Source organism: Syngnathus acus, chromosome 4 (genome assembly GCF_901709675.1).
Source record: "Syngnathus acus chromosome 4, fSynAcu1.2, whole genome shotgun sequence".
In the NCBI taxonomy this organism is placed as follows: domain Eukaryota; kingdom Metazoa; phylum Chordata; class Actinopteri; order Syngnathiformes; family Syngnathidae; genus Syngnathus; species Syngnathus acus.
Window position 1 is genome coordinate 1,840,749 of NC_051090.1, and position 14,580 is coordinate 1,855,328.

Consider the following 14,580-nt stretch of genomic DNA (forward strand, 5'->3'; position numbering starts at 1 on the left):
CCCCTAGTTATCATAGCATTGCAGGTGGTTTTTGTTTGTCACTTCCTGGTTTTCAACAAGTGCACTGACACAGGTCGACTAAGCCTGGTAACGCAATCGTCGCGCAACATGGGGCGCTTTGCTCCCAACCTGCTCTGACACCTCTGGAACCATTGAGCAGAATCATGGTAAGAGAATTTCTTAATTCTTAATTGATCAAGAGGTTGAATGGGCTGGGGTGAGTACGGCTTCAATCGTGGCTTTACCATTTATTGATTTGTTTCTTCAAATTGTTTTAAAACCAAAGTTATAAATGTGCTTGCCCATAATTTTTTTCATATTTAAAAAGCTTTTATTTTGATTTGCAGGTCATTCTAGTGATATTCCTGTTTTCCACCATAATAATGTTATTAAATTGTGCCTAAATCTTAACATTGCAAATGAACACATTCGATTCAGCGCTTCATTTAATAATATAGCGTCGATGTCCCTAATAAAGTGTCTAGTGAGATCGAACTATGTGGAAGCAGACTGAAAACAGTTTGAATCTGTTTCCTTTGTTCTATATAATCTCACATTTTATTGGTGCAGCAGTTTCAGCACACACCACGTTTCCATAGCAACCAGTGCAGGATGCTGGCTGAGGTAAAGAAGCGTGTGGTCGCTTACACTTCCTTCACGCTGACTTTACAAAGGTTGTAACCTTTAGGTGTTTGCTCAAAAGATCCTCAGCATTGAACCATATTAATTTTTTTATTTTTTTCTCTAACCTGGTTTTCAATTGGGTCATGTCTGAAATGTGAGAAAAATGAAACTACATTGAACTTTATTGTGACCTATATATAACATGTTCATTTTAATTAAAAAATATCCATCATCCATCTTGAGAAATAAATGTGTGTTGTTCTTGTCGTCAGGAAGACGCTGTCGACGTCAAGGCTTTGCGGGCCAGGTTCAGCAGCAGCGCCGGCGCATCACACACCAACAGCCGGGATAGTCATTCTCCAAAATCTCCACAGTCTGATTTTGTCAGAGCCGTGGGATCGACAGTCCAGAAGGACATTTCCCAACCTAAAGTGTCTCCGACATATGTGGCTGGTCCAGATGCGGCGAAGTTCCAAAGAAACCAAGCAACGGCAGCCCCCGCCCCTGCGGGGTCTATTTTTTTCCCTCCGTCACCTCTCAATAGAAAGGTCGCAACATTAGTGGAGTCTTCAGGCGGTAATAAAATTAAACAGGCGGGTGAGATGCTAGAAAAAATGATGCTGAGGGGGGCTGCGGGTACTAAAGTCCCCACTCCGGTTTCGACATTAACCCCGCACCCCCTGCGGCTGAAGAGGACAAGCACTGTCATCCCATTGAGGAAGCCACTTCCTTCTGAGGGACCTCTTCCCTTGAAACCCAAACGACCACCCAACGTTGACCTGGAGCAATTCCTGAAAATAAGACAACAAGCTAGGCCACTTCCAGTTCATGATTCAGAGGGATTGTCCAATGCTGGTATTCATGTTTATTCATTATTTTGGGGAGTGATGAACAAGCTGTTTGCAGTGCTGTTCAAGTTCCAAAACTGACATTGTCACTCCGAATGTTTCCTCAGGCTCAAAAGCAAGACAAGTACCTGGAGTGACCAGTCCATTAAATCCTCCTTCACAACTCATCAAACCCGACAGGCTGCAGAAGGACCTTGATTACGTGTGAGTATTTTGGATAATCCTTCATGCACAAGGTTACAATTTTTAGGTGTTCACTTAATTTTGTATAATCTGGGTCAAATCTGGTCCAGATTGATTTGTCTAATATTTGGCTCAACAATTTTGGATGTAACATATTGTGTTGTTGTCTACAGGGATGCTGACATCTACCATGATGCTTATGATGACATTGCAACCTTGGAAGACAAAGGTAAAAATAAGTGCAATAAAAATCATATGTATGAGCAGCAATTAAAATGAGATCATTTTAACTCATTTCTAATTTACATTTAGCTCCTTGAAAAAAGGGATCTTTAAGACTTTTTTTCCCAGACCGATACTAGTTCTCAATACTTGAGTCGTCTGGGGCCAGTTCTAACTGTTGACCACTTCACAAAACAGAATTTAGAATTGGAAGACAACTTTAGACACTGCATGTTGTCGTAACATCATTTTCTTTGTGGTCTTAGATAACTATGATGACTTTTATCTATCAACTGACGATTTTCCACCACCACCACCACCTGCAATTAGGTACACAATTTATATATGTATTTATTTCTTGTTAATGAAAAAGCTGATGGAACACACTGTTGCTGCACTTTCATTCTTGTTGTCCGCTGTAAAACTGAAGTGAAACAAAAACTGTTCACCCCTTGAACAAAGTAACAGGAAGGCAGAGAAATACTGCGACCTAGTGGTGTGTTTAGGTATTGGCACAAGTGTATATGTTTTGTACGTGCACGTATAGGGCAGCAGAAAACAATACATTTTGAACTCTATCAGAAACGCAGACCTATATTTACAATCTAAATTACAATCTACCAATTTAACTCAAACTATATTAGCAATGGCATTTTCTGTTTTTGCAAGTAGTTTTCAAATTTGTCCCGGCTGTCAAGTAACTTCTCTAAACTTGTTACATTCTTGATAAAGTTGTACCTTGAAATCAGATGACAGAAAATAAACAATAAAATGTGGTTTTTTTTCACAGCATTGATCCCAACAAGGAAAAGGAGCTAAGAAAGAAATTCAAGGTTTGTGGTTTCTTATATATTTTTATTATTTGTAGTTTTATTCTTGGCCAGTTGCACAGATTACCTGTATGTGCTGTGAAAAGTATTTGAATTATTCTGTTATTTAAGAAAAGCTATCTGTGCTAAACGTTTCAGTACGAGGGTCCACTCAGAGTGTTGCAGACCCTGATGGTGGATCCTGACTGCGTCATGAAGAAGCCAGGCGAGAAGGACCTCTATGTGTCTCACGGGGATGTTCTGGATGTCATTCAGTTCACTAACAGCAAGAAAGCTCTGTGCCACAACTCCACATCAGGAAAGTGTAAGTTATGATGAACATATTACTTTTATTATTCTTACTTTTATCACGTCTTGTCCATGTTTAGGTGTTTACTTTTTGCATTATTTTTTTACAGATGGTTATGTATCCAGAAAGCTTCTTGTTCCACTGTGAGTCAATCTTACTTTCCATATTTTATACGCATGGATCTCATAATACACACATTATAACCTTCATTAATAATGGTTTTTGATGCTGACATACAGTATAGTTAATGGCTTGGGTGTAGACAAAATGAGAAGTCTAATAAAGGAAGATGAATCAACACAATATCGTCTTCATTTGCAGGGAAGGGAATATTTATGATGATGTTGATTATCCCGCTGGTGAGTTGAACTGATGGCAATGATTTACTGCAGAATTGCATTTTCTTCATCACTTTTCTTTCTTTTCTCTTTCAGAACAACATGACAACGGTCATGTGCCCGCAGATTATTAATCTGTCAAACTAAATATAGATATTCATAAAGATGATGGAAACAGACTACAATATAGTGTAACTAAATGAACCTGAGAACCGAATCGACTTGTTAGAAAGTTGTTGTGCTTATAAACAAACAAACAAACAAACAAACCAGTTGCAATCTTTCACATAGACTATCAAATGAGAAAAAAAAGTAGATTTAACCATTCAAAGTTATTGTACAAAATGGACACACTATTGTTGATTTTGCTTGACTTGACCCCTGATGTCATTTCAAATAAACCCTCTTATTTAAGTTTTTTTTTTCTCTGATATCATTCCTGCATTAGAATTGAAGAAAACAGTCAAATAAAATGTAGTGAAAACAGCCGTTCACTTTTTGTTTATGATGATGATGATGATGATGATGATGATCCAACTATACCTCTAATTGACGTCTTAAATAGAAGAATAGAATAGAAAATAATAATCATAATAACATAACAAATTTAAAACATTAAAAATTCATAAAAACAACAATAACAAATGTAGTTTAAATATTCTCAACCTGTCATTCTAAAGTATAATCTATTTGGACGCTAGAGGGCAGTAATGCTTTCCGCGTTAGCTTAAACATGAAAGCTCGGTAATCGATTAGTTGAGTCTGAAAGGTGTTTCGGTCGAAGTCCAGCAGATGCAAAGAAAAACGGGCGTGATATAAAAGTTAAGGATGGTTCACACAAAAGCATTTTGCACTTTGTTTATTTTTTGACAGTAGCGTTTACTTGCGCAAGTCCGTGTCAGTCATGGACTGTCTTATTCGGGTTCTGGAGTCCTACAGAGGAAGAGACAAACTCGTGAGTATTACGTGCACTGCTGTTTCTCTTTGACTGTTGACACTTGTGAGAAAAATCTCAAAAATGTTCAATTCCAGCTCACAAATAAACTCCCCTTAGATTTATAAAAAGTAAAAAAAATAAATAAAAAAAATTGTACTGAAACTCGAATTATCTACTATTTTAATTGAGTGATGACTGATCAGGACCATATGGTAATGATAATTACAGCAACATTAATATTACTAATATATTTATTATAATAGCTAAGGGCTCTCTTCCAATAAAATATGGTTCATAACTGCTGAACAGAGAGCAACATCAATTTAAAATGTCATTTCAAGCGTGTTTTTACTCACTCAAGGGTATTAATATTATACAAATTTATGTTCATTAAGCCCCCAATAAAAAAGTTTGACTCACTCACATGTACAAGTTAAAACACTGAAATGGCCATAAAGTTAATTCCCTCAAGATTTAGTGATATTTAATGTACTAAACGTGTCTGAGCCTGACAGACCGTGTAAATATGTATTCAACAAATTAAAGAAGTAAATAACGTGAACACATGCTGTGACGCAAGTTTCTGACTCAATGTTTTCTCTACTAACAGATCAGAACACTTTGCTATGGCTCGCAGCTGCTTGGAGGCCTTCTGTCACCCAAGGCTGAGGCTGATGCTTCATCCCACAACCTTGGGAGAAGTCTGCTGCTCTTTTCTGCTCAGCTCAGCCACTGCAGGACGGTGCTGAGGCTGTTTGATGATCTGTCCATGCTGGCGTATTCCTACAGTTACGGATTTGGAGCCAAGGTGTCCTTTTCTTCTTCTACTGGTGACATATGTTTCACATGTTCAACACATGTTGTCTGTAGGAGAAAGATGGAATCGTGCGCTGGATATCGGTGCTCACAAATGTGGCCGACCAACTCTACTACCCGTGCGAACACGTGGCCTGGGCCGCTGACGCTCACCTCGTCGGGGTGAACTCGGAAAGATGGTGGCACATCAGCACGGTGCTGTGGGGAACCTCGCTGCTGTTGGCGATACTTAGGTGAAGTCAAAGCTGAATACCACACACATTTTCAGAATTCCAGTTTTTATTTCATGGTATTTACATCTTGATGTGTGAAAGAACTTACAACTGAGCGTAATTTTCATTTCAGTTCCTAGATAGATTATTAAATTGTCTATTGAATTCAATTTGTCTGTTCTTCAGGTCGCTCAGAGTTCGCACGCTGCTCAAGAAGGAGCTTAGGAGATGTGCCAAAGGTGGAAGCAGGTGGTGTATCTACAGCTTTCTTTTCATAATTTCCCTTGCTTATTTGTTTCATCTAAAACGCGTTTCCACCTTCCACAGCTACGTTCAGATCCATCGGCAGATGCAGGTGGAGCTGCTTTCGATCCTTGGATCTATGACAGACCTGAGTAACGCCATCCACTGGATGCCTCACGGTTTCTTGTGGGCAGGACGATTCCCTCCTTGGCTAGTAGGACTCATGGGTACTATCTCTTCTCTTGTGGCTTTGATCAAGATGAACGCAGGAGACTGTGATTAAATATGCGGTACTGAATGATGGACGCTTTGGTCAGCACTGCAGCAAATATTGGATCAATTTGACAATTTCAAGAGCACGCTAATCGTGCTCTGTAGCATAAGACTTATTGACGCTTACCTATGTCCAATTTATTCAATGCGTGTTTTGTTTTTTCTTTTATTAGGGAAGAATGACAAAAATCAAACTTACACAGGAGTTAAAATCCAATTCTTAGGACAAAAACATCAAACAGTTCAAGATAATACAAAAACTAAGCAATTCAAGGCAACATCAGGCAGTGGTAATAATACTCAATCAAACCTATTTTCCACAGTTCCTCTGTTGACCTCAGTCGGATGCATAAATGAATGTATGGATAATCCACAGATGATTAAGATCATGAGTTGCAGCCCTACTTGAAAACTTTATGTAGAGCTGCTTTTCTCGCCCGCACATTTGTGCTTGTTAGCTTCACTTTTACGAAAGAATCGTTTGTAACACACCGCACAGCTGTAAGGTTTCACGCCAGTGTGTGTGTTCATATGTGTCGTCAAATGTGTCTTCTGAAGAAATTTTAAATCACATTCTGAGCAAGCAAAAGGTCTTTCTCCCGTGTGTGTTCTCATGTGAGTCTCTAAATTGGACTTCAGTGAGAAACTTCTAAAGCAAACTGAGCAAGTAAAGGGTCTTTCTCCAGTGTGTGTCCTTTTGTGTGCGTTCAAACTAATCTTGCATTTAAATCGAAGACTGCAAAGTGAGCAAGAAAATGGCCTCTCTGCACTGTGTGTCACCATGTGCGTTTCAAGGTTGCGCTTGCTTGAACTTCTTTTTCCGCACACTGAGCAGGAAAAAGGTTTTTCTCCAGTGTGCACCATCATGTGCTTTTTAAGTTGCTGCTTAAAAGTGAAACTTTTACCACACTCTGAACAAGAAAATTCTTTGTCCGGACAGTGTATTCTCGCATGGACTATGGCTCTATGCCGAATTGAGTAACTTTTACCACATGTTGCGCAGGTATGTATTTTCTCCCCTTTTGGTGTAATTTCTGTTGTCACGTGTGTTGCGTAATGTTTAATAAATTGACCCTTTCGTGGCAAAAATTGATGGCAAATGCTACACACCCGTGCGTAGCAACTTATACGTTGGCTTTTGCTCTTCAAAGGTTTTTGGGGTTCATCACTGTCTTCATCCTCTGAAGAGTCAGACACCACAATATGTGGAATGGAACCCAAGTGTTTTTGGGGTCCATCAGCAATTGTGGCCGACCTGCTGCTTAGAGGCTCCACCTTAATATTTTTGTCTCTTTCACTGTGATGAAGCTGAAGTACCTGTTCACAATTCCTAGAGGTGGCAGAGAATTGTGTGGTCTGAGTCTGATACGGTCCTTGAAACTGCACTGGCTGTACTTGAATGTGTGAGGGCTCTGGCAAGTTCTGCTGCCTGAAGGTCCATGGCATCTGTACAAAAGGAACCTCGTTCATCCTCGCAAACGTCTGACCTACGGAATGCAAAGAACAAAAAGAAGTCAAATCATTTGCATGTCAAAGGCCACCTTCTTATCTACATTTCGAAATGTCGGCACCTTGTATTGTTTGCTGATAGGGTGACATCCATCCGCTTCTGTTCTGGTGAAAGGTGCTGAATTCCTTCTCCTGACTTTGTTGATAGTGATGGTGCCACGACTGATAATCTGTGTGATTGTGCTGGTTAAAGGCGTCGCCTTGCTTCTCCTGACTTTGTTGTTCGTGACGATGCCAAGACTGATATTGAGCATTGTTCTCCAGTCGGTTCTCGGGTCTTTGATTCCAATCACCTCCTTGATTGAAGCGGAGCTGCGTGTATGCATCACCTCCTTGATTGAACCAGAGTGGCATGTATGCATAACCTCCTTGATTGAACCAGACTGGCGTGTATGCATGTATGTGGTCGCGGCCATGAGGGTTCTCTGGATGTGATTGCATGATGGTGGAGGTCTATGTCTGTTTCATTCACAGGCAACAAGTAGACATCTGCAGAATACAAAACATAGATCAGCGTTGAGAGAGAAACAGATAGCATGACAGTTTGCATTTTATAGTAAGAAATAAGGCGACCCCTGACCAGGAAAAGTTGAAAATAAGCATAGATAATCTCTCGTTTTTAAATGTAAACAGGAACAAGGGCTTGAGCTCCAATAAAATACATCAACGCATTTCCCATAGGAGATATTGCACAAAAAAGAAAAAACTTACAAAATAAAAAGTTTTAAATACGGAGGACATGCACACTTTTACTTACCGCCAGCCCGGAGTCAACAGCCACCACCACCACATCAACAGCAACCTCCAAACTACGTGGAGTTTTATACAGGGCGGGGAGAGAGGGGGTGGGATCCGCGTGCGGTTTCTGCGACCCTTCCCCTTTGTGTCATGCAAATTGAATGATCGTAAATGCCTCTGATGATCCTTGAGACGATAAGCACCTTCAAACTACCAAATGAGTGGGGAGTCTGGGGGCATGCAACTCTTTGTCTTCTCTCCTTGCAAGGCGCCAGGTTTACTTATCAGACAGTAGCTTTAGGTTAAGTTGCAAAACTTTGTTTTATATTTACTTCTGCACTTATTAATGAATATTTGAGTTTTACTAAAGGTGGACTACACTACAGCGAATCACGCAATGTATTCGTATTAATTGGGATGGATGCTCAAAAATTCATTTAGATCGATGTGTTTTTTTTCGATTGAGCAGAACTGGGCTACGCGTGTGACGTCAGCTGTTGAGCTCGTGATGCATTCAAAAACGACCGTTTTATAAACTTTATGCCACCCCTTCTTGGATATTATGGAAAACTAACATTATTACTGCCTGTATTGTGTGATTTCATATCAGATGAAATTTCCTGTCAAATAAATATAAATGTTAATTCGTCAAAAATATACAACACACACATTTAGCTTGCGAATATTCCTGGTGGATAGCCGTGTCCTTAGAACAACTATAAAACCTGAATGCAACTTGATTTTCCCCAAAACAACGTCAGCAAGTCAATAATGAAGCAAAAATGTAGCTTCGGGGATGGCAACACGAGGAGGAAACGTTTATAGTCCTTCGAATTCCTTGAAGGATTTCATGGTTTTGTTGTTGTTAGAATGACGAATAAAATCCAAGTCTGGGTAAGATTGCAATACTTGTTCATCTATATCGTGTTCTCTCCGTGTGAGCACAAAGAAAGTCAGAGAGAGTCCAGATATCAGATGAGCTCTTCTCCCCTTCCTCACATTACCGTTCAAATATTTGTTTCCTTGAGTTTATTTTCTACTTTTTAAAGTGACCCGCTAGCTCTCGGCTTCGTCAACGCTTAATTTCATGAGCCCACGGTTCAGTTTAAGTTCTTGTCGTTTTTTTTTTTTAATTCGCCAACTTTAACGCCAGTCATCGGTTTCGGTTCATTCTTGTAGTTGAATAGTATCATTTGCATTCACGCATGTTGCATTGTACTTTGTCCTGCTTATCATGATGGCCAAAGGGCCATGTGTTTTGCAAAGCGAAACTCTAATTGTGTTCTGTATTCCAGCATAATTAAGCATTCATCTAATGGTCATCTTTATGAATAACAATGGGCCATGTTTTGACAGGCTCCGTCGTATAATTTGCATTCACTCGTGTACTTTGTCCTGCTTATCTAAATGGGTGTTTTGCAAAGCGACCATCTTATTGTGGTCTGTATTCCAGTGTAGTCAGGCATTCATCTAATGTTCAACTTCATGAATAATGTGCCATGTTTTGGCTTCCAACAGGCTCAGTTTAAAAAATGGAACCCGACCACAGCTCTCTTGATGTGTCATCTTCTGCACCCTCGGAAAACCAGAGCTTGACTCCTAATGGCGTTGATGAGCTCGATTCCCAGGTTGGGGAATTGGAATCGCTCGATATGATAGAGCCTCCTCCGTTAGACTGGAAGTCCGACTCGTCCGCCGAAGCTGGCTCAACAGAAGAACTGGAGGATGTCGGCTTCCTCTCGCCTTCTGGCGATCTAGAAAAGGCTAGTTCGGATGACCTCCATACGAACGGCACGACGGCTTCGCTCGATGTGAACCAGCAGGAGGTTGAGACAAACAACACCGAGTCGAAAAAGGAGAATGAAGGGGGAGTGGAAGATGATGCAAATGTGGAGGATGAGGAAGCGAACCAAATACAAGGCGATGAAGACCACACCCGTATCCAAACATTGCTCTGTCAACTTCAGAGGATGGGTGACGAAGCTCATACTCCCCCCAGGACACCACCTTGCCTCAACGAGCGTCCACATTTGGGGCCCTGTGATCATGAGGAATCTTCTTCACTATCAACATCATTAGAGGACAGCAGTGAAACTACTGGTTTGTTATTTTCTGAAAGCCACCAGAGAGATGTGTTGGGACTGCTGCAGTGCACAGACGTCGTGGGCACGACGCCCCATGGCAGCTGCCTTCCCCACACACGGGAAATGGATGCCGTTGTGTCCGTTTCCTACAGCCAGGAAGATGCCCAGAGTTTCTGGGGGCTGCAGCGGGAAGAAGAACCTGTCCGTTCACTGCCTGACGGAGACTTCCCTGAGCCGGTGTGGGTGAAATTGAGGGAAGAGGCTCGAGGGGAGGAAGGTTCTGCAGAGAGGGAACAGGTTGGTCAACTGTTAAGTTTATTTTGAGGTCATAGTAATAACAGAAAATCGAATGGTGTGTTTGTTAGCTTTATCTATGCAAAGAGCACATTTTCCATTCAATATTATATATTATGATCATATAATGTAATGATAGGCGAAACCTCAAAAATGTAATTAAAAAAAAAAGTTTGAATCACAACCTAATGCCTCTTTTGTACTGTGTTGTTACTAACTTTGTTTGGGTAACATATTTATCAGAATTGGTTTAACCCATAACCTAAATATTAGTAACCTCAAGTATTGATTGCAATCTGATGATGTTGTTTTATCACAGAATGCTGATGACCGTCCTTCATACAAAGACGGTAAGTCTATCTCTATTAGTTTGGTCACGGAGAAGCTGTTCAATGCATATTTGATGTCTTTTCCTTCAAGTGCTGAATTAATCAACAGGTCATTCTAGAAGCTGTATCATGTGTCCTCCTGGGCACTTAGTAAATGGACTTTATCTACAGTGGCATGTTTATATCAAACACATTAAATTAGAACATGTTGCAGTTGAAACGATGAACCAATATTGAACTTCTCTATCAATTGTATCAAAAATAATCTAAAGTGATTCACCTTCCAGTACCTGGCCCATGTGATCCTGAAGACCTCTTGGATGGAGTCATATTTGGTGCCAAGTACCTGGGTTCGACTCAGCTCAAGTCTGAGAAGAACCCATCTACCAATGCCCGGATGGCACAGGCTCAGGAGGCGGTGGATCGTATTAAGGTAAAATCCATCGTCTGGTCACCATGGACGGTAAATGTAACGTCAGCTGTCTCCTTAATCATTTCTTCTAATTTATTTCAGGCTCCAGAAGATGAAACCCAACCAATGACAGAGGTGGATCTATTCATCTCCACTCAGAGGATCAAAGTTCTTTCTGCTGATACGCAGGTGGTATTTGAAAAAGAATCCAAACATGCCAACAGCGCAGAAAAATGTACCTGACATGTGTCCTGTGTCCACCCAGGAGGCCATGATGGATCACTCTTTGCAGATGATTTCTTACATCGCAGATATTGGAGATATTGTGGTCCTAATGGCACGCAGGAAGCGAAAAGGGCAGGAAAGTTCCCCGTCTTCATCCTCCTCGTCCTCCAAACCTCAGAAGTGCTTAATGCTCTGCCACGTCTTCTCCTCTGTGGATGTGAGTTTGAAAATTGGTTGTCGCTAACGTTGCTTCTTACAAAATTGGTTTATCCTGCAAAAATGACACAACCTTTGCATCTCCATCCAGGCCCAGGTCATAGCTCAGGCTATCGGCCAGGCATTTGGAGTGGCCTACCAGCAGTTCCTTCATACCAGCGGCATCAAGGCCAGCGATCTGAAGCCTGGCGAGTACAGTGACTACTTGGAAAACCAGGAACTCTACAATGGAGACCTGGCGCACTTTTCTGATTCCCAGAACATCAGAGAGGTATCTACACTGTCAAGTTTATTTATATAGCCCTAAATCACAGACAAGGATTCAATGCTAGTTGAATTTGTTCAAATTTAAAAAATGTCAGTCATCAACCCTGGCTGGGTCGGTGTAACTGGAGTCCAATGTGTGCAGCAATACTCCAAATTTCCATGGGAGGATTTTCCGACGACGATGGCAGCTTAATTTACTTTGATTGTTCTCGGGTCAGTCGTGCCGCTAGTAGCCTGATCCACAACAGCTAGCCGGCTACCCGACTCCTCCGTCAGGCGCGATTGAGTTACACGACGTCTCCGAACTCATGAAATATGCTCGTGTTTAACCCTTTACAAAAATAATAAGGCTCAGTTTTGATTGACGCTGTCGAATTAAAAGGGATTTAATTGAAAAATGTTTTTTTCTCCCAATTTTTGGCTCAGGTTGTTATCACCAAGGCACCAGGGGAAATATTAGGGTTGGCAGTGGTGGAATCGGGCTGGGGCTCCATTGTGCCCACGGTGATGGTGGCCAATCTTCTTCACGGAGGTCCCGCTGAGCGCTGCGGCGAACTCAGTATTGGTGATCGTATCATGTCTGTCAATGGTACCAGCATGGTGGGTCTGCCCATCACCACATGCCAAAATATCATTCAGGTAAGAAATCAAACGGCCATCAATGAGAAATGGATTGAAAACGTAAACAAAGTGTGTATTAAAATGCAACTAATAATTGTGTGTTTATTTCAGGACTTGAAAAGCCAGAAGTATGTTAAGATCAGCATCGTTCACTGCCCTCCTGTCACCATGGCGATTATCAGGAGACCAGATCCGAAGTATCAGCTCGGTTTCAGTGTGGAGGATGGAATCGTAAGTCAAGTTTCAGTTATATTATTCGATCTGCTCGGTTGGGATCAAAATGCTCATCTACAAAACCTGAACTAGATTTTGGGGGGGGGGGGGGGGGGAAATCTGCTTACTGTTGGAGACACCTAAATGAACGGAATCAGTACGATTGGCAAATATGGACAAATAGCTTTTCTTGAGTGTTGATTTGAATTCATATTTTAACTGTATTCGATTTTTACACTTTTTTTTAGTTTTCCAATCTTTGTCTTTAAAATACATCATTTTTTCCCCCTTCTCAGATCTGTAGTCTTATGCGAGGTGGTATAGCGGAAAGAGGAGGCATCCGAGTTGGACACCGCATCATTGAAATTAACGGACAGAGCGTTGTTGCCACACCACATGACAAAATCATTCAGATCCTGACTAACGCAATAGGAGAGGTAATAACGATGCACTGACATGAAAAATCATCATCATAACATTCAATTTCAGATATTTTGTTTCGGTGACAAAATGATTTCAGGCCAAAAACTTTGCACATCCTTAGGCTCAACTTCAAACGCTCATAGTTTGATGCATTCTTTGTATTGCAGAGTCATGTGCTTTTATTTTTTCTTCTCTCCACAGATTCACTTGAAGACCATGCCAGCCTCAACATATCGGCTTTTAACTGGACAAGAGCAGCCAGTGTTTCTTTGACAAGTAGAGCTGATCAGTGTTATAAGATCCACAAACATTTGCAATGACAGCCTAGCCACTTTGAACACAACTAAGTACTGTCTGTTTTTATATACCGTCAAAAACACTGAGTTGGATTTATTACGCTTAGTTTAAATGTAAGTAAGTAGCTGAAATCAACTAAAGCATACGTAGGTGCAGTGTTTTACGCTTTATGGATTTACATAATAATGAACATTAATAAGAAGCACATCGAATGGCCCTTTTGGTCTTCCAGTTTGTGTTTTTTGTTTGCCTGACCTGAAAGTGCTCAGAGAAAGTAAGTACTGTTGTACTCGCATTCTGGTTTCATTCATATAATGTGCTTTCAGACTTCTCGATATGCATATTGAAAGATAACTGCCGCTTGACAGAGACTTCTATATTTTTTAATCAAATTGCTCTTTTGTATTTTCATTACACACACCGTATGTAGGATATTGACATGTGGTGTTCCTTTGTATGCATAAAGAATGTGACGCAACCGGTATTTGTATGACACATAATGGCCACAACATGAGGATCACCTGCACAGCATAAAAAAAAAAATCATAATAAACATAATTGTGTTGAATTTGGATCAAAGAGAGATTAATGTCTCATTGGGTTTGGAGCTCGCGTTGATGCAAGGCCAGCTGAGAGCTTTACTGGGGCTACGCAGATTGATGTGGGTCATCAACAAGCTCGGTGTTGGCATTTTGGAGGAAATTGTCCTCTATTGCGGTGTTCTCTTTGAGTTTTTCTCATATTCGGACAGCAGATTTGAAATATGGTGAACTGTTGTCTCCTAAAACCTTTATTTGATAAACAAAGGCACCCACAATTTTACTCCTCGTACATTTTTCATCTTGCAACAATTGACACAATAAGATTTCAGTCGTTTCCTTGAGGGTCTCTTGGTGAGCTTCAGGCTGCCTTCATAGTGATAAATGTGACATTGTAATATTTGATGTGAACAAACGAAACAAAATATGGATCTATGCAAAGTTGGATGTTCTTACAGTGTGAGTTTGTCAATGATATCCTGTTAATCCGGTTGATAAAGTTGCTGTTTACACTATCTTTTGTATCTAATCTGACTTTGTAACCTCGATGGTATGTTTTGTGAATTTGTTGTTTGCTATTTCTGTATTTAAATTTTCA

General features: G+C 40.7%; 4 protein-coding genes across 4 annotated transcripts; 3 read left to right on the top strand and 1 right to left on the bottom strand.

Annotated features, from left to right (window-relative positions):
• Positions 1-30: 30 nt before the first annotated feature.
• On the top strand, positions 31-3,748 carry si:ch73-40i7.2 (PML-RARA-regulated adapter molecule 1). The gene is made up of 10 exons (XM_037250452.1): positions 31-167; positions 897-1,479; positions 1,580-1,676; positions 1,829-1,884; positions 2,144-2,207; positions 2,668-2,710; positions 2,846-3,011; positions 3,106-3,139; positions 3,318-3,355; positions 3,431-3,748. The coding sequence occupies exons 1-10, from the start codon at positions 165-167 to the stop codon at positions 3,466-3,468; spliced, it is 1,122 nt and encodes a 373-aa protein (XP_037106347.1). The 5' UTR covers positions 31-164; the 3' UTR covers positions 3,469-3,748.
• A 246-nt stretch (positions 3,749-3,994) lies between these two features.
• pex11g (peroxisomal biogenesis factor 11 gamma) lies at positions 3,995-6,500 on the top strand. Its single transcript, XM_037250454.1, has 5 exons — positions 3,995-4,289; positions 4,882-5,079; positions 5,142-5,320; positions 5,486-5,548; positions 5,627-6,500. The coding sequence occupies exons 1-5, from the start codon at positions 4,239-4,241 to the stop codon at positions 5,823-5,825; spliced, it is 690 nt and encodes a 229-aa protein (XP_037106349.1). The 5' UTR covers positions 3,995-4,238; the 3' UTR covers positions 5,826-6,500.
• Positions 6,206-7,826, bottom strand: LOC119122202 (gastrula zinc finger protein xFG20-1-like). Its single transcript, XM_037250448.1, has 2 exons — positions 7,387-7,826; positions 6,206-7,302 (listed from the first exon to the last, which is right to left on the bottom strand). Exons 1-2 carry the CDS (start codon positions 7,763-7,765, stop codon positions 6,230-6,232), a joined length of 1,452 nt encoding a protein of 483 aa, XP_037106343.1. The 5' UTR covers positions 7,766-7,826; the 3' UTR covers positions 6,206-6,229.
• A 974-nt stretch (positions 7,827-8,800) lies between these two features.
• si:ch73-40i7.5 (amyloid-beta A4 precursor protein-binding family A member 3) lies at positions 8,801-14,423 on the top strand. Its single transcript, XM_037250447.1, has 11 exons — positions 8,801-8,956; positions 9,581-10,443; positions 10,760-10,790; positions 11,057-11,202; positions 11,284-11,370; positions 11,447-11,623; positions 11,714-11,893; positions 12,316-12,528; positions 12,622-12,741; positions 13,020-13,160; positions 13,348-14,423. Exons 2-11 carry the CDS (start codon positions 9,595-9,597, stop codon positions 13,417-13,419), a joined length of 2,016 nt encoding a protein of 671 aa, XP_037106342.1. The 5' UTR covers positions 8,801-8,956; positions 9,581-9,594; the 3' UTR covers positions 13,420-14,423.
• The last annotated feature ends 157 nt before the right edge of the window (positions 14,424-14,580 follow it).

Excerpts from the sequence above, each read along its gene's own strand:
- LOC119122202 (XM_037250448.1), bottom strand. The coding sequence starts at position 7,765 with ATGCAATCACATCCAGAGAACCCTCATGGCCGCGACCACATACATGCA. Across the intron at positions 7,303-7,386 it reads CTATCAGCAAACAATACAAG|GTCAGACGTTTGCGAGGATG; the intron begins GTGCCGACATTT and ends TGCATTCCGTAG.
- si:ch73-40i7.5 (XM_037250447.1), top strand. The coding sequence starts at position 9,595 with ATGGAACCCGACCACAGCTCTCTTGATGTGTCATCTTCTGCACCCTCG. Across the intron at positions 10,444-10,759 it reads GTTCTGCAGAGAGGGAACAG|AATGCTGATGACCGTCCTTC; the intron begins GTTGGTCAACTG and ends GTTTTATCACAG. Across the intron at positions 11,203-11,283 it reads AGGCGGTGGATCGTATTAAG|GCTCCAGAAGATGAAACCCA; the intron begins GTAAAATCCATC and ends AATTTATTTCAG.
- si:ch73-40i7.2 (XM_037250452.1), top strand. Across the intron at positions 1,480-1,579 it reads AGAGGGATTGTCCAATGCTG|GCTCAAAAGCAAGACAAGTA; the intron begins GTATTCATGTTT and ends ATGTTTCCTCAG. Across the intron at positions 3,012-3,105 it reads CAACTCCACATCAGGAAAGT|ATGGTTATGTATCCAGAAAG; the intron begins GTAAGTTATGAT and ends ATTTTTTTACAG.
- pex11g (XM_037250454.1), top strand. The coding sequence starts at position 4,239 with ATGGACTGTCTTATTCGGGTTCTGGAGTCCTACAGAGGAAGAGACAAA. Across the intron at positions 4,290-4,881 it reads ACAGAGGAAGAGACAAACTC|ATCAGAACACTTTGCTATGG; the intron begins GTGAGTATTACG and ends CTCTACTAACAG. Across the intron at positions 5,321-5,485 it reads CTGCTGTTGGCGATACTTAG|GTCGCTCAGAGTTCGCACGC; the intron begins GTGAAGTCAAAG and ends TCTGTTCTTCAG.